This window comes from Malurus melanocephalus, unplaced genomic scaffold (genome assembly GCF_030028575.1).
Source record: "Malurus melanocephalus ecotype Western Australia unplaced genomic scaffold, MMel_1.1 scaffold_117, whole genome shotgun sequence".
Lineage (NCBI taxonomy): Eukaryota > Metazoa > Chordata > Aves > Passeriformes > Maluridae > Malurus > Malurus melanocephalus.
Genome location: NW_026623349.1, coordinates 1,337,520 through 1,363,351, shown reverse-complemented (window position 1 = coordinate 1,363,351; position 25,832 = coordinate 1,337,520). Strand labels below are relative to the sequence as shown.

The 25,832-nt window shown below is 39.5% G+C and overlaps 1 protein-coding gene across 2 annotated transcripts in view; it reads left to right on the top strand.

Annotated features, from left to right (window-relative positions):
• Positions 1–24,773, top strand: part of NTRK2 (neurotrophic receptor tyrosine kinase 2) — a 197,731-nt gene extending 172,958 nt beyond the window's left edge. For both annotated transcript variants that reach the window (XM_057370011.1, XM_057370015.1), the window contains 2 exons: positions 18,434–18,592; positions 19,409–24,773. In XM_057370011.1, the coding sequence (XP_057225994.1) occupies positions 18,434–18,592; positions 19,409–19,594 (345 nt within the window). In that variant the 3' untranslated portion in view covers positions 19,595–24,773. The remainder of the gene's footprint in view (positions 1–18,433; positions 18,593–19,408) is intronic.
• Positions 24,774–25,832: the final 1,059 nt, after the last annotated feature.

Sequence of the window (25,832 nt, the reverse complement as noted above, 5' to 3'; positions counted from 1 at the left end):
TTATTCTGAATTTATCTTCTGGTAGTTTCGTTGAGTATTCTCTTGCTACAGTTTTTTCAGACTTTGTTGATAACAGTTCTGSAGTAGTTGCTGATTGACCTCCCTATATCCATCATTTTAGAGAATTTGTAAGCCTCAGCTTAAGTTTAGTTCTCCTATTCTGTGCCTCTCCAATTACAATACACCCTCCTTGAGATGTGGAGACCAGAGCTGCACACTGAAGGCATGTGAGGGAGCCATGCCTTTGTAAAATGTCAGAGTTATGCTCTGTGCCATGCCATTGGCACCTGTGCTAGTGATGCTCCATGCCTTTCCTTTGTGGGGTAGCTGTTGCTCATTGAGRTGTCAAAGATGGCTCCAAAATCTCCTTCCTGGTTTGTAGCTGCCAGTGCTGAATGTAAATATAGGTTACAAGGTTGTGGCACCTGTTTATCATGCATTTAGTTAACTGAATTGAAGCTTATCTGCTGCCCATTTGCTCTGTTTAAGAAGCCTCTTCAGTAACTGAGTATGACCCCATCAGCTGGACTGCCTGACAATGCCCTTCCATCTCTGGGCCACTGAAAATGTTGAATGTAGCTGGTCCTAACTCCACTACTGCCTTCTTTCTGACTTGAGAAGTGACCTTGAAGCCCTACRTACTGCTTTTTGTTGTTTAACTAGTCTTCAGTCCCTAAAAAGACCTTTTCTAAACATTGCAGCAGCCTTGGTTTTTTAAAAATAACCTTCGATGCAGCGTGTTATCAAATATGTTTGTTTTGAATATCCASGTGTGCTTTGTCTGCTGTATCACCCTTGTTCACATTCATCTGGTGTGAATCAGCACCTCTGTGCTGGYAGAGTGGGATCTCTTTCTGCAGATTTCTTTTTCCCCACTCTGTTCAGAAAGAAACAGACAGATTGGTTTTGTCCATGCATCAGYTATCTATTTCTTTTAATGAGAAATCTGCAGATTCCCACCTGCATGCCTTCTGACTCAAGTGAATCCCATTTGGTCCTGGTGATATTAACCAGTTTCTCTATTTGCTTGGGGGAAAAAATATCTTTTTTTCCTTCCTGTAAATCCTCTAATATTTTCTGTTTCAAACATTATTTCCTGTTTCAAACATTATTTCCTGTTTAATAAAATCACTCTCAACTGAATGCACACAAATGCTTTGAACCCTGTAAAAAAGTTCTCTCTCTTAGTTAGCATTCTTGTGTCCTGCAAACACTTCTTTTGCACTTACTCATCTTGCATGTACCAATCTGTGCTGTAGTAGCAACTCACGCRTGACAGACCTAGTGTAGTGAAATTTATAATGGGGCAGTCTTTTCTCCTTTACAAATCAGTGGCAAGATCAGGTGCAAGGCAGCATAAAAGTCCCTGAAAGAAAAAAATGCAGGCAGAAGTCTCCTTTGGTGGTCTTAGCTGAAGAGGAAGTATCCTTGTGGGAAGCCAGTTGGGCTGTCCTTTGTTGTCACGCCTGAGACCTGTCTCGCTGTGCGCCCCAGCCTGCGCCACAGTAGGTCCCTCTGTTTCACAGGAATTCCAAGCAGCGCTTTTGTTGGGTGTCTTGGGTACTTCAGCTCCAAAACTCTGCAGCGTTTCATGGCACAGCAAGTTCTCACTAGTATCTGAAGCATATTTTCAATATTAAGCTGGTTGTTCAAGAGGCTGGAGTAGAGAAGGAGAGGCAAAACCTTTGTTATGTCCCTTGCGTAAGTGTGTCTGCCTTGGACATAAACAGCTCCATCTTGTCTTCAGAAAAGTGCTGACCCAGTGGGGTTTTCTTCTTCTCTGTTTTGTTTGTCTATTTTTGGGAGYATGCCAGTCTTACTGACCTTCTGAGGGCTCCCTTCATGAATAAATCATATCATAGGGAGCTTTGCTTAGAGAAAGGACACACAAGGAGATTCTCTGTTGCTGGCCTGAAAGCTTACAGGGAGACTGGGTGGAAGAGACAGTGTCCCTCGAAGGCTTGAAATTGGGGTGCTGAGATTGAAGTGTACACTCCTTTTACCCTTTCTATGTGCCCTGAAATCCTCAAGAGACAGAACTGAGGACAAAAGTGCAATTCCTATAGCCATACAGCCTGAAGGAGAGACCAGCATGCTTTTGGACGCAGAGCTGGTGTTGAACTCGCTGCCTGCCCAGAAAAGGCATCAGCGCATACAGACAGTGCCACAAGTGCTGCATTTTCATGCGACTCCAGTCCATCGGCTGGCCTGGGAAAAGGGGGCAGGACTCAAAGGCTGGGCAGAGGATCACAGCTTGATTGCCTAGGCAGGGGTTTGTCTTCTGCCAGCTTGTGCCTGAGGCCCCCTCAAACCTTTTGCTTGCTGTAATCAGCACTTTTTCTGGCTACAAACAGTCCTCGAGATGTGTGAGCAATATCTGGGGTTGTCAAAACCCCTTTGATGATACGGTTACATGCAATCACTAGGGGCATTTGATCCTGACAGGAAGTGAATGGGAGGAAGGGGGCAAAGAGACRTTTGAAACATTGTGAAGAACAGAGCTGGTAACAGAGGGTTAACCTGATTTTCCCCTAAATGCCTGATTCCTTATGCCCTATATATACTCGTCTTGTGCAGTCGCCAGAACAGCCCAGACCCGTTCCTGACCCGGTCAGCCTTGCACGTTCCCACTCATCCACTTTTATTCCCCCTCCAGCATCCCCTTCTTTGAGCTCCACCACTGGAATGCTCTCCCAAAGCTGGTGCTGCAGGTTCGGAGTGTTTGACAGCTCCGTTTCCATGGCAGCCGGGCTCTCCTGCTCCCAGCCAGCAGCTTAGGGGGAGAAGGGAAGGAGAGCAAGGAAAAGTCATTAACTGTGCCAATTAGTATGCAGGGCTAGGCAGYGGTGGCTGCGGTAGGGGTTCCCGGGCTGCAAGAGGGCTGCAGCAGGCGGGAGCTGAAAGGCTGCTGTCCCCGGCTGGGACACGGCACCCACCGACACACAGCCGCTCTCTGTCCAGCAYCATTCCACCCCCACGAGATAAATGGGCTGTGAAAACAGGGAAAGCCCCTAACAGGGACAAAAACTACGCATTCTGAAAATTTGTGCATTTGATGACCAGCCAGAGATCATGCGACGTTGAGCCGGAGAACTGCGGAGAGGGGAACATAACTTGGATGAGAACTTGGTGTTTTCTGTGCTACCTCTTAGCTCGTAGCTCATGGCAGAATGGGACTTGCAGAAAAGATGCGGCCTGGAGATCAGGGGGTATTTTCATAGCAGCAGACAACAGGGCTCTGCAGACAGCCATATAGATTGTGGTTATGGTGCCAAGAAACATGCTGCCCCCTCCTGTAGAGCGTCCCGTTTCTTTTGAACATAGTCTTTTTATTCATTTCTTGGCTTAGTCTGGTGGTTTTTTAAAAAATTCTATGTACTGTTATTGGTTGCAATATTTTGTCCTGGACAGACAATATTTCAGTAAGGGCTGCCTCTCGATGAAATTTTATGCAGCTGTGCAGGATCTGTAATTGTTCTGTGATGTTTCTGAATAAATTATGCAATGTAACAGTCTGTCTTGGTTTAACCCCAGTGAACAAGCTGGGGTTATTACAGCACATCCCTCCCCACCTCTGTTGGGATGGGAGGGAGAACCAGAAAAAAGTAAGGCTTGTGGATTGAGATAAGAACAGCTTAATAATTGAAATAAAGTAAAATAATATCATAATTTTATTTTACCATTTATGTTATTAATAATAATATTACYGTAATTAAAGTGGGTCAGGTAAAGGAATAAAACACAAGAAAAGAATGATACACAATAAAATTACTCAGCACCTGCCAACCAATGCCCAGCSCATTGCACAGCAGTGATTGGTGACTCCCAACCAACTCCCACCAGTTTATACACTGGGTATGTATGACATTCTATGGTATGGAATAACCCTCTGGCCTGTTGGGGTCAGCTGTCMTGGCTGAGCTCCTTCCCAGCTCCTTGTGCACCTGCTGTCTGGMAGAGAATGGGAAACTGGAAAGTCCTTGCCTYAGGGTAGGCACTACTGAGCAGCACTGAAACATCAGTGTGTTACCAACATTATTCTCATACAAAATCCAAAATGCAGCACCATACCGGCTACTAAGAAGAAAATTAACTCTATCACAACTAAAACCAGGGCACAGTGAGAGATTTTTAGATGGATTACTGTTGTGATACAGTCATCTACAATATTTAATCTCTAAAAGGAAAGCATTCTAATTATCTTAATGGGACATTGATTAGCGGTATTTCAGATTTTTATTTTCTTTTTAACAACTGATTATCACTTTCTCCCATCCCATCATTTCACTTTCCATGGAGAATCTGCCTAGAGAAATGCTAGAAGGATTTGCTTTTTAATTAATCATTTTGTTGTCTCTTGTTTCTGTTTAGGCTGTAGGATAACCCATTCTGTTCCCAATATAGTTTTGTTCCCTATAGTTGTTTTAGTGCTTTCTCTRGGACCCAGTTGTTTTAAGACATGTTTTATTGAACTTGTGTGAAGATTTGTTTATTTGTTTTTTTTTTCCTGTGAAGATCTGCAAAATGTGCCTTTTCTCAGTGCAGATCTTGAGTTTCTGAGTTATATATGAAGCAGTTTCAACCAGAGCAGGAATTCTTTCTGGACACGATAATGGAAATAATTTAGAGACCGGTGSTATTGCATTAAGCTGCTACTCATGCCTCTGCCAGCCTTTCACTGTGCAAAGCTACTCAGAGCTTGAAACACACTGGAAATCCCCTGACTGTTGTGCTCCTACATGTTCAAGAAGGGGGCACTGTCTGCAGGAAGCTGTCCTCCAAAAGCATAATGGTCSCTTCCCCCTCCTATCCCTCCAGCAGCAGCTTCTGATGAGACTTTTCTTAGCAGACCTCAGTAGGTCTTTGCTTAATTTCAGAACTCATTTAGAAGATGCACAGTTTCAAAAAGCATSCTGTAGAATTGTGTGACCTAAATTCAAACTGAAATCTTTTGGGAACTTCTGGCTGCTGCATTTCTCTGGGAAACACCAACATTTTTCATTTTAAAATTATTTGCTCGGCTCAAAATAATGAGAAAATAGTCGATACTTTTGCCTAATACTGCCTGAATCAAAGGTGTTTCAAAACATCAGTAATTCTCACAAAGATAACTTCTTTTTCTGACTTCCATAGTGAGTGGAACAGTAAGGATACCATAAGTAGCCTAGGTAAAAGTTCATTAAAATAGTTTTGAATTTGTTGTGAAAGATTTTTAAGGTGAGACTTCTTCAGATCAAAACTTGAGGGTGAACTTTTCTGTTGCCTTGCTGACTTCTTATTTTGCTTATCCCATCTTCTCTGCTGCCTCTGATTCTTCTGAATGACAATGTATTAATGTAAGAGTCAAAACTTATTGTGATTCTTCTGTCAGTCAGTCCTTAGACTGAATTCAACCATCGCTTCCTTTAGAGAATGTAATTCTTCTCTCTTCTTCTGGAAGGCAGAAATAAGAAATATTGGCAAAACAGAACAAAAAGATTTAGGTCTTCATTGCATATAGGCTGCTTCTGGATATCATTGCACAATAGAAAAGGATTTTCCATTATTTCAGAATAGTGAAAGATAATTAAATTCTAGAACCAGCATCCCAACTCATGCTTATAGATGCAGTTCTAGCTTTCATTTAAGTTATGGCATCTTTCTCTGCATAAACAATTCCTATTATTATAATAGTTAATATTATCAAGGATAAAATAGTGTTAACACCAAATATTCATTTCAAAATAAATTTAAATGTTCCAAATAATAATGATGAGATTTTTTTTCATTACTATATAATGTTAAAGTAAATTATTTTGTGAATGATGAATTTGTGGCAAATACACTGTAGTGATTGGTATGCATCTCAGTGCTAATAATCAGCAGAAGATGTACAATATTGCTTCCCTTGCTCTCCGTCTGAGAGCATCATGAGCAACTAGGATGGCATAACCTTAAATGCCATAGAGATTTAATTTCACCGTTGGTGCTAAGGCATGATAATGGAATGCAAGCCTTTGACACAAATAATAAAGGTATTTACAGGTGTCTAACTTGCCAGTTGTAAAGTCCAACTTAGGCTTCTAAGGGAGCTAGAACATGGACAGTAATGGAAAAGTCTTGTTGGGGCAGTGTCAAACATTGCAAAAAACTGGTTTAAATGCAGAATAAATAAAAGCAGTACTTCTGCTGCAAGGCAGAATGCAAATGCTCTTACTGTTTTGGAGGAAACMATTATGTCTGCCCTGTGATGGCAGACACAATCCCAAGACCTGTAGAAATTTGGGGCCAGTTTTCACACTGTGGTTTTTTTCTCGGACCTCTGCCTGAGTTTCACCTGGAGAGAGCCCAGCTGTTCGTGGTGATAGCTGAAAAGCCCAGGGCTTTTTGGACAGCTGTTTACAACCCATGAAATCCATCAGGAGCCAGTGGAAGTTGCCTTGCCTCTACTCACCCTCTGTGCTCTTCCCATCCCCACACCCTCTTTAYATTTCTACTGATACCCATCTTAATTCCTTTCCCTATTCCCCAGGGCTAGGGTRCCATGTTGTTTTTCWTTTTGTAGTTGTTTCTACATTAAAGTGCTGCTGCTGAGCATAAAGAGGCCTTTATTTGAATAAGTGCATCAGAGGGAGTAACCTCTGTTAGGTTCATTTAATGGGGAATATCCTCCCCTGCTTCTCTATAGGTAAGACAGTCTTGGAGACAATAATTTCCTTTTGCCTTTGCTATGTTTTCCCACCACAGGAAGACATGTAATCTGGGAAGTTGTCTGACCTTAAAGAGCGAGAAGTTGAATTTTGTTCAGGAATTGTAATATTTAATTCCTGTCTAATACAAGCACATTCTGTATTGGCTCACCTATGATATTCATTGCTATCTCTTCAAAGCAAACAAAGAAAGTACATGGAGCGTTATTTCTGCTTTCACACGTCTAACTTCCATCTGATTATTTCCATAGCTCAGTAGTTCTCATGGAAAACTGGAGCCATCTTTTGTTTTCCAACAAATATGACATACTGACCATAACTGTAAGGGGCTTCCCCAAATACCCTGCAGTGCACAATAATGTGATACATATATCCGGTAACGTATCAGAATAAAGTGGCATACATTTGGGGATAGAGTCTCCATGATCTTKCATTAATGAGGTTCTTTTTTGGATCAAGTCTCCATGATCTTGCATTAATCTGGTTCTTTCACTACCTAGTTCAAAGTTCTCAGCATCAGAGCACCCATTATACAGCAAAGACTATGTAAAATGTTCAAAGGAATTGAAAAGTGAATTAAAATGCATAAGTGCACACTTCAGCAACCTGGAGGACATTCATTTARAATGTACCTGCCATACATTTGGTATATGTACTTGCCTTACTAGCAAGGCAGCCTCCTTTTTCAGTGTTACCTGCTCAGCATAMGCTCTCTGATAAAATTAACAGGTCACAGAATAAACACTGTTCAGGAAGGCTGGAGTGATCATACAGAATGGGTCTTGCACTGTAGAGTGGGCATTCAAACTCAAAATTCATCATGGTAGGAAGAAGATTCTATTAGGAGAGAACGTTAAGTGTTGCACCTGCTCTTCATTAACAAAAATCTCTTAGCTCAGTGACTGAAGTGTCTTGAAGGAGAGGAAAGTAATAGGGCTGCAGCCTAGTGTAGGGTCAAGTTTAGCTGGAACTTTAACTGCCCCAATGGATACAAGATCGAGGGGCATTTTTTGATGGAAATAACCACAGAGGTTACGTGATGATACACAGAATAAATAGATTTGCCTGGCAAGAAAGCAAAGAAAATTATATATTAAGGCATGAAGCGCATAACATTTTAATAAGAACATCATTGAGTACATGTCATAATACTCTGTGTGGCTCATCCTAAACATGTCCAAAGAGTAAAAGTAGCATGACTTTAAAAAGGAAATGCAGGCTTTTTGGAACAATATTTCACAAGTTTTCATCTGAAGCAGATGAAAACTATTCTGAAGTACAAAGACTCACAAACAGTATTAGGGCTATATTAACCCACTGTGATACAAAAATCTAACACTGCAGCTGCTGTGGCAAACACATTTGTAATTTTTTACAAATGGCTGGAAAAATGTTGCCGTTGTTATTGTTGTTGTTATTATTACTATTATTATTATGTGGCACTGCATAGGAGCCTCCTGTAGATCAGAACTTCATTGATCTAGGCATTTTACAAGCATAGGTCAAAATACTAGTGCTGGCCTAACCGAAATATAACTTGGGGTAGTACCAGTTTTTCATACAATTTGATTTKGGAGTCCTAGCCTGGAGTGTTCCTGACTGTCTAAAAAACTCGGGCTGTAGCCAATCTCAGTATTGAAACTAAAAAATCTGAAATATGTTGTCTTAACAATAGTGTACCTTCATTTCCCACTTGGCTTATTTTGCATGTTTCCAGGACTTTATGAGTCTTGGCAACTCTAGAGACTGGAAGTTACTTGAGTTCTAATAGTAGAGATCACAAAAAATGAAATGACTTATCCTAACTACTTTGGTGTAAAATTGTAACCATTTAAAAAAAAAATGGATCTAACCTTTGAGCTGTCAGTTTTACTGCAGATCTTACTTTCATTGGAGTAGGTGAACTAAAATTATGCTTCTGTATTTATTTTGAAGTAAATTTTGAAGTGGAGCAAATAATCCCATGTGTAATAGGATTCTTATTTATCCAGAGAGGAAGATGAGCATGTATGAGGATGGAACCACCTCAGAGCTGCATGATTACAGGAAGGAGTAGCTTCAGTCACAGGAAAAGATGGAAGGAGCACTCCTTGGGGTATGGCAAAATATGAAGSAAAAGCAGGGGAAATAGGTGCAGTTGTGAGTTTCTTTCCCACATGGGTTTCTGTTCACATACTATCAACACTTGGTGAAGAATGTGAGGTGTGCATTGCACAATCTGTAGTGTGGAAATGTGCATGTCAGCTCTTCAGAAAGTCCTTACCTGAAATGCAGCAGTCTGCTGCAGAGTCCTAAATCCTTTCAAAGTTTACTCTGATCTTCCTTAGCTCCCCAGGGTCTCCTAGWAATGAGCAAGTTAAACAGACTCTATGTCAGAAGGCCAAATCTCCACCCTGATGGAAACATGCCATCACCATTCCATGGTGAATGGATACACCCAGGGAAATTTTGGGGTCATTTCTTTCTAGACTAACACCTTCTGCCAATGCTGGCATCTCAGCCTTGTTTTAGAGGCAGAAGATAAAATCCTTCAACATCACAGGCAGAATTTAAAGCTCAGTGTTGGTGTTAAATAAATGCAATCATGTGAATTTCAAGAACCATTGTATACAAACGCAGTGTAACGTTTCTCAAATGGAAAATTACAGAACTGAGGGTAGAGACAGGAACTGAAAAGAAAAGGGGAAAAAGAACCAAAAACCAAACAAAACCAAATGCAAAACCAAAACACAAATTTATTATTCCAAGCCCTCTGCTGGTGCAAACTTTCCCTTTACACCATTATAGGAATTTGTCCAAGAGCTATAAAATGAGTTCATCACTTCTTGGGCTACACTTTGGCTCTTGTATCCAACAGCAATATTTTAAGCATGGCTTGAGGAATAATTTTACACATGAACTTGGTAAGAACAATTTAGGATTTTGTAAGCTCCATAGGAATGGTGGGGGGGGGTTCCCCAGTAATAGCAATTACTTGTATTTTTAATTACCATGTTGCATGTTGTTTGATGGATGCCTCATTTCAGAGCAAATAGGTCTTTCAACTCATAGAATGATGTTGTGGAACAAATGAGGAGACAAAATCTAAAATTCATGGAGGGAAAACAACAGAGATTTTTTTTCTGTTCTATTTTAGAGAAACTTTTCTCTTGTGTTTTCCAGTATATGTAAACAAATTACGGCCCAGAGAAAGTGTGAGGCAGAAAACATCATCAAGACTGCAGAAGAGAAGGAAAATGAGTACAAGGACCTTGTCATTGCCTTGTTTATTAGCATCTGGGGAAAAGGGGGAGAGATTGTCTTACAAAATTCAAGGAACTGGAACATCTGAGACATTTCAGCTAAAAATTGTGGTGCTCCCATGCAGTGTACATTATAAAAATACTTTTGTGACTCACAAGGGAGAAGTAAAGCTACAAACTAAGCTCTGTTGCTCCCCTCTTTCTTGTGATGTAATTTGACATGACCAATAGAGCCAGGTATGCTGTGTTAACCTACAGTAAATTTGGAAAAAAAAGTGTTTTTCAGTAAAAGTTGTGATCTTTAGTAAGTAAGAAATAACTCTCAGACTTGACATGAGGAGTAGATATYTCCCAGTGAACACAAACTGTCTTATGTGGTGTGATATTTGGCTTTCAGAGTCYGTGCTTGAGTGACTGCAACTTGTTGATATTGACTATGCTTTTCAGCTAGCATCACATCACATTAAACCTCAAACCCCCACCTGCAAAAGCAAAAGGATTTTGAATTTTATCTATGACACAGACTTGTAGAAGCCAGTTCTCCAATGCATATTAAAGATTATTTTAAAAACCTCCTTAGCCCTGGTAGCCCAAACTACTTAGAATTAATATAAAAGTGGAATATAATATATTATAAACCACTATGAAAATCAGAAAGGCAGTAGCTGCAATTCATTAATATTGCATTGCAAAATTGTTTTGCTGTTGACTTGGACAGATYAGATGATCATCCTGGAGCCTGTGAGGATTTTAATGTGAGTCATTCCAGCTGCTTGTCTGCTGGTACTTGATATTTCTCTTCATCTGCCGGTACAACCAGCAGACACTCAGCTGTGGAAACAGGGCTGAGGTGCGAGTGATATAGTCRCAACTTTCTGTAAGGACTCTAAAAACAAAGGACCTCACATAAGCTTAACATTCTGAGGTGCAACTCATGCCACTGGAGAGATAATAACTATATATGCTGTGGCACAACTTGATATGGAAATTAGGACAATGCAGATATTAGAAATCATGAATGCAAATTTTAGAAATTATTAGAATTCAACAGATCTTCTCTGGCTTATTCTATCTCCCTGCTTTTTCACTAAGGTCCTAAATTCCYATGTTCAGGAATTAATTTAGATCTACTCTGAATTCACTGAAATACACTGTTCAAAGTGTCTTTCCTTACAATTTGCCACAGCATACCTACCTTCCTTTTAGCTTAGGTTACTGTTTGTTGACACTAGAATACTTTGTCATTTCAATATAAAAGAAATTTTATTTTAAAGGAATACACTTCTTTTTTTCATCCACACACACTTCATCTGAGACACGAAAGAGTTGTAATCCATTTGTTTTCAGCACTGCAGAGTTCTGCTCAAATTAACTTTCCTCCTGTCTTTCTGATAGGGGATCTTTCTTTTAATCAGAGATATGAATCATGTCACCTTCTTTATAGAACTTATCTAATCTTACCTCCAGGGCACTTTATCTTCCTTTCTGAGATGAGTGAATGGCCTGTAGTGCAATAACTACTGTAGTTTATTAATTATCCTGTATATTTGTCTGGCCCAAATTGTGTAAAAGACAATAGGCTCCATTTCTATATGTGTTCAACTTAGCATTTTATAACCTTTGGAAGATGCTGAATTGTAAGATCCTGAATTGTAAGATGCATTAAGTCATTTACCCATTTTAATTTCATGTGGTATTTCCTCTTCATTCCAATTTTTTGCCAGAATTAYTTTGAACCCTACATAAACATTACTGAGAGGTTTAGCAAGGACTGCATATTGCAATTTGTGGCCCATTTATACAGAAATGTAGGATCAGCTTCTCCAAAAGCCCTTCAAGTACAGGATCCTGTTGCACCATGAGAAACTGGTGACTGGAATGGTATGGAAACACATTGAGCATATATTCATGTTTTCCTCCACTACTTTCTTAGGCTCCAGCATTCTGCAGCTCCAGAGCTTCCTGGGCCAGAGATGGTATCTTTGTGTTTGATAGTCCTTKTCAGATTTTATCCTCCATCAGTTTGTTTAATCACTTTTTCATCCCAGATACACCTTCAGGCAGTACTTCTGGCAGTACCTCTTGTCAGTGAGTTCCACAAACAAATGTACATTAGATGACAGGGTGCCTCTTTTTGTTTATTATGAACCTTCCATTTACACATTTTATTTGATATCTTCTCATTCTTGTGTTATGCAGACATCTGAGTAATTAGTCTTTCTTCATCTTTTCTATTCTGCTAATGGTTTCATAGAGGCTAACGAGAAGAATTTTATAGCTGTGACACAATACTGACACACAATACTGAATAATGTTGTGCAGTTGATGAGAGAATTTACAGTGCAATAAATGCCATTCCAGATAATGTTTCACTTTGCTGACAAAAACACTGGTAGAATTAATTAAGAACTTTAGACATAATCCCCTTTTAATACAAATGAACAAAACATTAAAAGTGAAAATGAAAGGACACATTTCTAGCTGTTGGTTAATAATCTGCCTTATTTTATAAATCAGTAACCTCTTGTGTTGGAGTGGCATGGCTTATTATGACTTTGAAAATTATATATTGCTTTTCTGCAAGTAGACATGCAGGACTGATATTTTAAGAGAAGACATTGACTTCATCTGCAAGACCAGGGCATGAAAGAAATGAAAGTAACAATTATTGACTTTTTTTTTTCCTTGTACTGAGAGAAACATTTGCCAGCTTTTATGAGGGGGAAAGAGCAGATGTTCAGCAAGAGAGAAGAGGTTTTCAGTTTTAGCAATAAGACATGATAATTTTTGCAGAGAACATTTCTTTGCAGTTATATCATCCTGAGATGGGGAAACAAGTCAGAAGACCAAAATATAAATAGTGAAAAATAGTCTAAAATGCNGGGCGTTGCGTGTGGAACAAATGATTCAGAAGATTCAGCTTCATTCTAGTTTGACAGACTATGGTGCAGCTGTGTTAAAGATACTGAATATATATATACTTGTCCCATGACTTTTAATTTGGACATATGCTGAACTGTGCTGCTGCTTTCAAGTCTACCACCCTGAATTCCAAAATGTCTGAAAACAGCGGGGCTCTGGAAASATGCACCAGAGAAGCCAGACAGGACATTGGGACGAGATCAGGGTTGAACCCCTGACAGTCGTTCAGCTTCATTGGGCTCACAAAGTAAAAAGATTACTTTTATCCTGTTGGCAGAAAAAGCATCAGTAGTCTTTAGAGAATATACAAAGTGCTATGACACATTACTGAAATGTCACCCTGCAGGAATCGTGGGAACATGGAAACGTGAAATGTTAATGAGGAAGTCTGTTTTCCAAGGCTATGCAATTGGTTGCTGTGCTTTTTACTGCATGAATTCCAAGTAGTCAACTACTTACAGCCAGAAACTGGGGAGGGGAGAAAAAAAAGAGTATCAGGAGTATCAGGAAAGGGTTATGTAACTCAATGCCTGCAAAAGCTGGGAGTGCTTTAAGAGCTGTGCAGCAGAGACACTTGGTTCAACAGCCAGGTGAACACCAGCCAGCATGAGCCCAGGGGTCAAGAAGGCCAGTGACATCCTGTATTGTATCAGACATAATAGTCCAGCAGGGCCAAGGCAGTGATTGTCCCACTGAACACAGCCATGGGGACACCACACCTCAAATCCTGTGTCCAGTTCTGGGCCCCTCACTTCCGCCACACTGAAGAAAATCCAGACCAGAGCARCAAAGTATCTGGAGCAGGAGTCTTACAAGGAGCAGCTGAAGCRGCTGGGGTTGTTTAGTCTAGAGAAAAGGAAGCTGAGAGGAGAATTTATTGCTCTCCACAACTGCCTGAAAGGAAGTCATAGTGAGGTGGGAGTCATTATTTTCTAAGCCGAAGGATGAGACAAAATGGCCTTAAATTGCACCAGGAATGGTTCAGATAAGAAAATAATTTCTCTCTGAGAGAGTGGTTATTATTGGAATAAATTGCCCAGAAAAGTGGAGTGTGACTGGTGGAGTCAGTCTCAAGAGGCATCTGTATGTGGCACTTGGGGACACSGTCTAGGGGTGATTGGGTTGGGGCTGTGTGTGAACTAGATGAACTTTCAGGTCTCTTCCAGACTTGGTGATTCTGTGTGATGGTTGCATGTGATTATTTCTTGTGCCTTTCCTGGCCCATGGCTCATGTCTTACCTGTACAGCCCCACAGACATCTCGTGCCATCCATATCTTGGCAGGTTGGCTTCCCCCAGCTCCACTCACTGTCTTTTGYTTCCAGCAGCAGTGCAAAGCTTCATTTGGTTTTCTCTTTAAGAGAACATATCCATTCTCTCATAATCATCAGGCAGCAGGACCTTGGATTTCCATGGCAGCTGGGCAGTAGAGGTTGGAACAGTAACCATGGCAATTTTTTTATTGGAAGAAAGAGAACAAACTTCAACTAACTCTAAAAGTAGAGGCCCTGCTTCATAGCAGCCCTAGACGAATAATGTTTGCAAATGGATTAAAACAATGTTCAAGGCCAGCTTCTCTGGCACCTGTCAAAATGCTAAATCCATTGAAAAGGTGGTTGTTCAAAGCTGTGACAAGTGGTATGAGGTTGTATTGTAGAAAGTGCAACCTTTCATATGAAAAAGTGTGGAAGCGTTTCCTTGGAAGAGCTTCTTTGGAGAACATCACAATTCACTGGTCGGGCATAGCAATCTCCATCCTGTGGATTGTTTGTACATTGCAGAGGCTAATTCACCAGGTTTTCTGATTTAGGTCATAGCCCAGCATTTCTAGTAAAAGCAGCTAGTGAACATAATGAAAGGCTGTGGGTGGACTGGGAGGTGCTTTCTCTCATGAGCTGACATTTATAAGTGCTCAAGTCCATACTTGTGTAGAAGTGAACTAAATAAAACTGAACTGTGGTATTATATGGTATTGTGGTAATACTGCAGCTGCTTTCAGGTAAGGATCAAGAAAACCTGCTTCAATTTGTATACATGAAGTGGTCATTTTCATAGTTACAATGTAGATTTTAAAGTGATAGCATATTAAGTTAGAACTCAAATGCTTTTAACCCTGTCATAATCTTAGCTATATTGAAAATAAAGGTGTTATTTACCATAACTGTAGTCTGTTAAGCACAAAACATAAATTCAACATGAATTTGAAATTTATGTGTATCAAGCAGCACTGCATGGCAGGACTTTATACTGCAGGTACACATGGCAGGGACTTTATACTGTAGAATGCTGGTGATATCTGAGAGGTTTGTAATAACTTGCATTTCTATTAAAGGATATGCTGAAGGCATYTCTTTGAAGCACTCAGAACCTTTAAACTTTGGTCAATGCAGTAATGTTTTCATTCACTATTGTTTCCTGGAAAACACTTAGCCTTGCTGAGAATATGGCAGCAACTGCAAAAAGGCACCCCACCTCTCTTTCACTGCTGTTATGGTACAGCCCTGGGTGCTTGGACTCATCAGATAAAAATCAAAAGCTCTCAACAGAGTGGCAATTTGTTTCAGGTACCCTGCAAACAGTTGTSTCAAGTCCTAGGCTTCAGTTCAAAAAGCTCTGAAGTATGTGCTTCATTTTAAACMGACAACTAGTGCAGCCCTAAATGCTTTCCTGAGCTGAGTGAGAGTTGACTCAGTAACCACTGATTTTTAATTGAGAAGGAAACATGCATTTAGGAGAAGTGCCTTTTGCTCTGACGTGTGCTTTTGATGGAGCTGAGTGAAATGAAATGTGCTCTTAGACCATGGGTAGATGCACAGCCTGCCACAGGAGTTTCTCAGTGTTGCCCAGRTGCCTTGTCTTCATTGCATTGCCTTCTGTCAAGGAGGGCACCCTGTGTAATACTTTTGTTGRTACTTTGAAAGACAATATATTCTATCTTCAAAAAGATGTTGAGGTATTTGAAGTAACGTGATTGACACTGGCAGTGATAGAGATGGAGAGACCCCACCACTTCTCAGTCCTGGTCAAACCCTCTGCCCAGTGAAGTCTTGTGCCTTCAGGAACAAAAAYGGACACAGATCCGGGCAAAATGATCTGGGAAGGACACCACTGAGCTCTGTGCCTTGTGCTTACCTGTAAACTGAATTCTTGGTGTCACTACTAATGGGTCAGTCTTGCTATGACTGCTGAGAGACAGCTAGGTGTGTGATGTTACAGATCAGTTCATCACAGAGCCATCATTTGGTGACACTCTGTCATCATCATTCTAGAGGAGGGTCCTTCTTTTTCCTGAGTGACACTGGAAAGTCAGCACAGAGTCCTACCAAAAATACGCTGGATCTCTAGTGAAAAAAATATAAGACTTGAAGAGTGGTTGGAGGTTATTTAATTGTTTTTTTCAAAATCTCTTGATTTAAGATGTGACAAAAAAGAAAAAATAGAGTCACATATTTTATTGTATATAGCTTTCATTAATTTTTAAAGGAATGAGTCAAAGAAATTGCTGAACAGAACCAGTAGTGGAGKTTATATGATGAGCAGATCTAAGAGCCATTTTAATATTTGATGAGACCAAAGGTTTCTCATCACTAACCATCTTTTAATGGCACTTGCCCTTTGAATGGGTCTATGTGGCTGCATGTTTCTAACTTTTTTGACTTTCTAATGAAATACCTCTCAAGACAGGCTTAAAAGTGGTGGTTTGTAAGTGCTTGTCTGCCATGCCAGTTTAGGTTATGATAAGGTGGGAAACTGAATGTTTGGTTGCATCTCAGGATGCTGGTACGTTCAACTTCACATCATGAAGGGTCTTTTCAGTCAAAGCAGATGAAAAATACCCAGGCACACAACCAGTCCTTACAACCRGTAAGGCTTACAACCAGTCTGTCTGCCAGAGAGATAAACTGTAACACAGAGACTGATGGGCCAAATTGAGAAAAGCACTTAAAATGTGTATCCATTCTCCATCGGTGCAGTGCATAGGAATTTGCATCTTTTGAATGGCTCTGAAATCTATGGATAGCAATCTGTATGGAATCAGAAACACATCCACAATGTAGCCAGGAACTGAAATTTGGAGCCCTGCCTGTCATTTAGCAACCTGCTAAAAAGTATTCCTCCATCACTCATGTAACCTCTCATGTGGAGGGAGTAGAAGAGCCTCATAACAAATGCAGTCTATGAAAATTTTAGGATGACTTTCTATTTGTATGAAGTCAGTAGTGAGCCTGGGCTTGTGGTGATGCACAGAATACCATTGAGGTCTCACAGCCATAGCTTTGTTTGGTGTACTGTGCTAACACTGAATTATTGACAAATAACTGGAAATGGATGGTCTGTGTGATTTCGAAATAATGTGAACCCTGACTAAATTTCTGTTGGGCTTTCCTTCCATTTGCTGTTTGAATATGGGAACAAGGAGGGCATTATTTATAAMAACAAATGTCCCAAAAGGAGAAATTATACTTTGAATTGACAGAATCCTGGAAGTGTAAATATGGTTTCATACTAAATTAATTTTCAGACAGGAAAATGAGTTGAACAAGAGTAAGATATCCTTGAAATAGCTTTCTTTTTTACTTTGTTTTTTTAATCTTCCTTGGAAATATTCTCAGCTGTCATGGTACAAAAGTAACTAGCATATCTGTATATCCGTATTACAATATCTCAGCAGTTACACTGATTTAAAAGTACTTAAGTGGATTTCTTTAATGATGTGATCCAGCCAGAATAGGACATGCCAGGAACAATAAATGGTTTGGAACCTGGAAATGAAAGACTTTTAAAAAATTAAATTAAGGTTGGGAAACTTAAGTTCAAGGAAGTTTCATTTTCTGGGGAAAATTAAAAATGTTCTAAAAGCTTTCAGGAAAGCATTGTTTCATGAAGGTCCCATTCACTGGGAGTTGATTTGGGGTAGGAATCCATGTCTTACAAGTTGTTTATTATCAAGGGAATATATCCAAAGGACTGATTTTTTTTTTTTTATTTTTCATTTTTATGGACAGGGTACTTAACGTGGTACAAAATAATCTGATGCACTAACTGTGGGGCTTAGCAACAGAAAATGGCATTGCTTTAATTCAGTCAAAATCAGGATATTCAACCATACAGATCCARTGCTATCATTTCATACAATCAGACCACTGTGTCTTCATGTATTTCAGTTGATGTCACTGAGTGTCTAGGTGAATCACCAGCCAAGATTTCATTTAATTAATCTTTTTTAATTTCTTGAGTGTCGAAATAGAGAGTAAAACAGGTCTAATTCAAAGTTGGCTGGTAGTGTAATACAGACCTTCCTGTTCCTTAGGTAGTGTGTGCCAAGTAAACATTAAAGATTAGCTTGGACTTCAGAAATAGACTTTTGAGATTTTTCTTGAGCRAACTGTTGTGTGGTACCGATTGCTGCTTAGGGGGAGAGGAGTTTGAAGACCTGTGGATTCATGTTTCAAAGCTCCTCAAAGTGAATGTTACCAAATGGGAAAAAAAGAAAACATGGATTCTCCATGTTGAATGTCACAAGACTTCCTAGTGGGGATCTGAAGGAACTGTTTCTGACTCTTTCCTTTGTTTTTCTCAGGTTGGGGGTCACACCATGCTGCCCATTCGTTGGATGCCTCCAGAGAGTATAATGTACAGGAAGTTCACCACGGAGAGCGATGTCTGGAGCCTGGGGGTTGTATTGTGGGAAATCTTTACTTATGGCAAACAGCCATGGTATCAGCTCTCAAACAATGAGGTGTGTGTAATTTATTCTCAAATCGCATTGGGAAAGCTSTAGTGTTAATTGTTGGTGTAGCTTCTCTGGAGAACGGACAGCAATAAACTTACTTGTTAAAGGCTGACAGCAATACAAGGTAGTTATTGTGTTGTCATGAACTCCTTTAGTTGAATTTCTTTGCTTTCACCCTTTTCTTCCATTAGCAAATAGATGATGTCCAAGCAGAACTAGACTCTCACAGGAATTTCATTTTTTCCTTTGTGTGGCATGAAGTCTGCTCTGGGTAGACCATGAGGCAACGAAAAAGTCTGTAAGCATCTGCTGAACAGACGTATTGTACATGGTATTCTTCAGAGTGGTCCATAACCAYGGACAGGTTAGATTGTAACTAAGAGATCTCTTTGATTTCCAGGCAGTCACAAGTATGCCATTTCCAGAGATTAGCCTCAGTGGTACTTGTAAGTTTGCAGAGGGTGGAGAGGCAAGGCACTGATGCTGTGTGTGAGCAGCTTGAAAATTTATCCTCCATCTGAGGTGCTAGTTGGGTAGAAAGAAAAGGTATGGGATTAATTCCTAGATATAATTTCCTTATGTGTAAAATAGGCAATGTGGATGAATTTGACATGAGTGAAGTTATTGCCCTTTGACCTCTTACATTACAGTGCATTTTCCAGATCACATGTTGCTGCTCATTCATCTCCCTAGAAAAGCAGTGCTTTACCTAGATGGCTGCATGGCAGCCACCAGTGAGGCTACTGTGGTTAAATCTTCCATGGATGAACTCTATGTAGTTGGCAACAACWGTGCTGATCCTTTCCTTGTGATTTCTCCTAGGTGATTGAGTGCATCACTCAGGGCCGAGTCCTGCAGCGACCTCGCACGTGCCCAAAGGAAGTGTATGACTTGATGCTGGGCTGTTGGCAGCGGGAGCCTCACATGAGGCTCAACATCAAAGAAATCCACGCCCTCCTTCAGAACTTGGCCAAGGCATCTCCAGTCTACTTGGATATTTTAGGCTAAAGTCTCCTAGCATTTCTTCTTCTGGGCTGTGGGAATGAATGTGTTCAACTGCCGCTGAACTCCATTAAAATGTGTTCTTAACTTTGACAGTATTAATGACAAAGATGCGGAGAAGCTTTCAAAGGGCAAGCAATGTGCACTTCTCCATCTGTAGACACAGTATTGACTTTTTAGACATTACCGAGATGTATCTTCTCTCTTTCTCTCAGTTTCTATCTTTTTTTTCCTTCTCTCCTGTCTTTCTAATCGATTTGGCTTCTGCATTATTGTAACTCTGCATAGACAAAGGCCTTAAAAACCCAATCTGTTATATCAGCAGACTCTTCAGTTTTGCCCACCACWACTAACAATGCCTTGTTGTATTCATGCCTTTGATGTGGATGAAAAAAAGGGAAAAATATATTTGACTAAAACTTTGTGATTTCTGCTGTACAGCTACTGGGAGTTTCTACGGATTCACCTCATTTTTTGCTTCAGCCTGTGGGTGGAAAAAGAAGACTGATGTTCTCTACAAGAAGAATGTTCTTTGCAGAGATAAAGCCAGATGGAAAGAAGACACTCCTGTGTGATACACTGTCTAGAGGAACTTGGCAATCAGGTGGCATCCAGCCCTACAAGAAAACACTGAAATTATTTGATGGAAGGCAAGAGGGGATCTAGCAATTTCCCTGAAGAGTCTTTCTGAGGACTAAAGGGATTGCTTAACACGGTGCTTTGCCAGCACCATGCATTGCCAGAATCAAGTAAAACAAAAAGAGATGCTGCCTGCACTGCACGCAATTGTGTTACGACATGATAAATTCAACACATACCCTTTTTTTTGTCTTCTGGTGGGATATTGTCATGCCACTGGTGTAAAAATGTTCTCCAGCTAGTCTATTTTAGTAAAGGCTGAAGCTAGATTTAGTTATGTACAATATTAATTTCAGGATTACATGTTGCAACTAAGGATTTTGATGAGACAAACTATAGATGCTGGGGCAGGTCTATCTTATACTGTGCTTGTCCAGCAGCTTATTCCTTCCTTCCTCAATCCTTTTTTCTTTCTTTTTTTTTTTTAACCGTGCAAGCAGAACTGTGCATGGTCTTTGTCGATTAATGCCCTTTGTGCAGAAACAATCACTCATCTTGTAGTACACCCTAGTAGGCATAGCAAACTCATAATGGTATAACCTATATTTCATTAGAAGAGGCTAATGGAGGACATTAGCCATGTTAAAATGCCTTTACAATGTAACAGATACTATAGGCTGATATAACATGAATAATCTAAAGCACGGAGATCACTGGTTATGTTTGAGACATAGCAGGGGATAAAGATCTCTAGAGAAAACAAATTACTTTGTGGTTATGGCTTGCTATTCAGAGTGCAAATATTCTGTGCTCAGCGCCATGTTTGTATTGGTACTATTGCTGTCATAACCAACATGCACACTTTATTAAATAATTTATTTTTGGTTAGATTGGCATTGTATGTGTACAACATTTGCATGGCCACTGTATTGATGACAGCTGCATGGGCATATCTGTTGTTTTTCAAACTAGAAGTTGACAATTTGAAATTTAGAGCTAGGATTATTTTTAATATGAATTCTTACAAATGAAAACCTACCTTATCTATTCCTCAAGACTTCTGCCTCCCTCTGTGAGGGGGCGTTATTGCAAAAAAGTGATCTTTCTTTCCATTTTCTCTTTTTATTATTTCTTATTGATATGAGCCAGATCAAAATAGTCCATCTTCGTGTTGGGGATATTTTATTTAATAAATTAAGCATTTTATTTTTGTAAGTGTTCCCATAGCACATTTAATATATCATTTGCTCGCATGTATTATTTATTAAGGCACTTTAAGTTTTTCCTTCAGAAGCTTTTAGAGCTAGCTTATAAAGATTCTGAACATTTTCAGAAGAACAGTTCAGTGGACACTGATGAAGTTTTACCCTTCTCAATGTCATTGAAAAGGCAGCATTACAAATAAACATGACAGTGTAACTATAAAGCCATACTCAGTATTTCTTTAATAAACTAGATGTTATTTCTTAACCGCTACTGAACTGGAAACACATAAAAAAGCCAGAGGAAGATTCCTACAAAATGGGCCTTAAGATTTTACCTAGACTGTCTTGGAAGTTCTCACAGAAAACTAGAAAAAGACTGAGCATCCAGTGAAACCCATTCTCTTGAGAATATGAATGTTGTGTTTTAAAGGAATTTGGAATTGGTTTTCAAAATAACAGTGGTGGAAAAGAAAGATAAGCAGAGCCCTCTCTTACTGTGCAGTGGGAAGAGGGTGCAGGTGGTGGAGGAGTCTGCTAACTTTCTACCTGCATATTCTGTCTTAGTTTCTGATGAGCTGAAGAAAAAGGCATCTGAGATGATGCTTTTACTGGAAAAGAGGCTCCAGCCCACAAGCAAGCAGGTGTGTTTTGCAAACACTGAAAGAATGTATACCAAAAATAACCACAAGACCCTGAAAATGTATTTAGTGGCATCTTCTTTTTGATTTACTAGTGAGACTTTTAGAATAATTTCAGAGAATAAATAGTATTAAAATGCATTGTGCAATAACATAGCAGTTTGTTAAACTTCTAAAGGACCAAACGTTCTACAGAGCCACCACTACGGATAACCTTGACCTGTATCATTAATGTTCTTGATAGTGCATAAAATGTGTAATCACAGTAGAAAAGCTATAAACTGTAGCTATACATAGTTTGCGTTTGTTCATGAAAAGGTGGGTAAGTGTAGCAGAATGAGCAGAGAAGAGGAAGAAATATGTTCAAATCACAATGAAGGGTGAGTATATGTGCATATTCATCATGCTTGCACTGTCAGGTAAATCGTGTACACTGAGTTAATATGACAAYCAGGCTCATTTAAAAGTCTTTCTGGACTGTGGTATGAACTGATCATATATATAATATATAATATATGTGTGTTTGCATATGGCATATATATATATACACACACATAGCATATACATGTATGCCTCTGTCTGTTTTACTTTATTTATATATGTGCAGACATGCATGCACATTATGTATGGGCTGTGTGTATATGTATAAATTTACATACAACTATGTTATTACAAATTATGATTAGAGTGCTATTAATAAATTGATAAAGTCTGATGAGTAACCACATTTTTTTTTCTTTTGATATTTCTTTTTCTATGTTTGTAAGATTCACCTTTCTAACTGGTGTGCGGCAGAGGCAGTGCTAGAATGCCAGAGCTATAACAACGAGCACTTTTATTCCCCAGATGATTGCATAAGAACATTTCTTCCATTCCCATCTCACTTGTTGATTTCTCACAATGAAATTCACAGACCAGCTTCCAAGCTCAGAAAACAGAGTTTGTTTTACTGTCATTTCTGGGTTTGTGCTACTGTTGTTTTATTGTCCTAGAATAACAGTGCAGCTCTGCTAGCATTTTGTACTTGCCTGCAGTAACGAAATAATTCCAAGAATGAGCTGGACTATTCACACTGCAACATGACTTGTAGAACAACGAGAACACTGACATTCAGCAGTAATAATAGTAGCATTTGCCGCACTCTGTCCTTCACTCTCAAAAGATCTGCAGAACTCGGAACTGGCTGTGGAGAACAGACGCTCGTAAAGCAGCAGCACCCCATGATGCCTGATGGAGTGTACACATTTTAAAGGACTGCATTCATTTTGGCCTGTGAAACAACTTATCTATATATTGTCTAAAATTTAATAAGTAACTGCTTATTTTTCCTCTTCTCTCTTTTTTTTTTTTAATCTTTGCTATTTTTAATTGCTTTCTTTTCTTCTTTCTCTTTTTGTGTCATTCCTTGTTCTTTCCTTCTATAATATTTCTTTCTTCCCCTCTCTCTCTGCCTGTACCTTCCCCACCTTTATAAGAGATTGTGATTGATGTAGACTTTTGCAAAACACTTTTAAAAGGAATTAAATAACCCAAATGACTGACGTGTAATGCATATGTGCTAGAGCAAGTCCACATTTGGGTTGTTGCAGCCTGTAACTGAATTTCAAATACTGCTATAAAATGTGTGGGTGGGAAGTGGGGAGGGACTGGAGAGCAGGTTGGGATTTCTAATGACAGATGAAGGTTTTGATAGCACAGGAAGTTGTATTTTCTTGTTGTGAGGGCTGGGATAAACCACTGCTGCTTTGAATAAGAGGTCCTTTTGAGCCTTAGTTAAAACACCTTTATTTGGACAGGGTGGGGGGATGTGCTATTCATCACAAATATGAAGCAAAAAAAGAAAAAAGTCTCCATGTTGCAGGAAAAACACTGTGAAATTCACAATAGCAACCAAGTGACTATTTTGCCATCTTTTAAACATATGTCTCAGGAGAAGAAATGGGAAATGATGGGTGTGTTATTTTTCCGTCTATGCATTCTGCACAAGGTCTGTGGGGATTTTTTGTTTGCTTGTAGAAGGTTCTGAGTGATGACTGGCTGATGTTTTATAAACACTGAATATTTGAAAAAGGATTATGGAAGCTGCTAGTAAGTGAGGCCCTTGATTGGAATACAGAGAAAACAGAACAAATCACATCTATCCAGAGGCCTAATTTTTGCAGCTTATATGTATCTTTCTGTAACTTACAGAAAAGCACCTAAGAATGTTTTGTATACAAATAATTTAATTCAACATTTATGTTTAATTGAATCACCAATAGAGAGAATCAGTTAATTATGAAATATTTGTCCCAGCCCTTTTCTCCACCTATACTTTATGTATATATATTTCTAGATATCACTCTCTTTGTCACTTTAGGTAAAGAGGAAGATATCTACATACAAATATAAATCGCTATATTGTCACCAAATTGTGACCTGGTGTGTAGAGCTATCTTTCTCCTTTCTTTTCTCCTTTCTTTTTTTTTTTTTTTTTTTTATTTAATGTGATGTCTCCGTGGAAATATTTAGTGGTTCTTGTTTTGCAGTTTGTTACAAGTAGTCATTGCTTTAAAACTTTCATTGCATCTTGGCTGATTTCAAAGTGATGCCTAGGTATCAGTGTTAAAAGTTTTGTTTGTGAATCATGTGACCAGCTTCTCTCAACATGACATGGAAAGTCTCTTGTATTACAGTGTATTTAATAAAAATGATGTCTTACAATAAACAATGTCATCCAAAAGATAAAATGGTTACTTTAAAACACTAAAAGTTTCATGAAGTGCTGTGTGTTCTCTTCTGTTGTTTCTTTTTTACCTCCATTCTTTAAAAAAAATTAAAYTAAGGTAAAGTTTAATATGCTAAGAAACGTGGCATGTTTGCACTCTGTAACTGAAGCAAAAAACATGTCAGTGAACTCGTAGTTCATGGAGGAGTTGATCCACAGTAATAGGACAAAGGAATGGCCATTCTGATAGCAGACACATTTCTTTTGTCTTTGTTATCCAATATACATCATATTTGAATGTTTGTTCACTTGGGCAGCTGGCAACAAACGCCCGCTTATTTGCTAGTGTTTCCTGGCACTTCCTTAAAAGTGTCCCTCTGACTACAGCCCTGCTAAAAATGTCAGTCTAGAACAAATATATTGTTAATATAGCATTGAATCTGAGACCTTAATTATGATTCAGAGCATAGATATCCAAAGGAAGGTTCAGCAACTGCATTAGGGGTCCCTCTACAACCTGACCAAGCCCTTCAAGGTCAGAGTAAAACAATACAAGGGCCACTTTATGAAGGCATGTGCTTCCTTCTGCCAAGAGCCCTCTCCAAGATTAGATGAGCTGGTTATAAGCATTCAAAGGATCAAAGGAAAAGAAACCACTGAGAAGAGCTTCCAAAATCTGTGCAAAACTGAAAATATCATTAAAACACACTAAAAAAAATCGTTGGCTATTCATGTTCATGCAGTGGCTTAGAAATGCCTTATCTGCTTTTGTGGCAAAATGCCAATGCCTTCTGGATTTGGTGGGTTTTTGCCATCCCAAAATTAAACGCCTCCCTGCAGGCAACTGTTTTTGATGAAGTCCATTTGGCAGCAGTGAGAACTTCAGAAACCACCAGTGCTGAGCACGTGTAAGCATCAYCCTGCAGTCCATCAGCACGGGTGCAACAGCCTGCACACCCCTGCCATTCCCTTTCCCTGGGGTTTTTAAGGCTAGGGGCATGTAGCCACATCAGGGACAGGACATTACCAATCTTCCTGGTGGCTTTGCACCACAGACACAAAGCCAGATGAGCCAGCAGAACCCATGGACTGCCTCAGCAGTACACATAGAATTT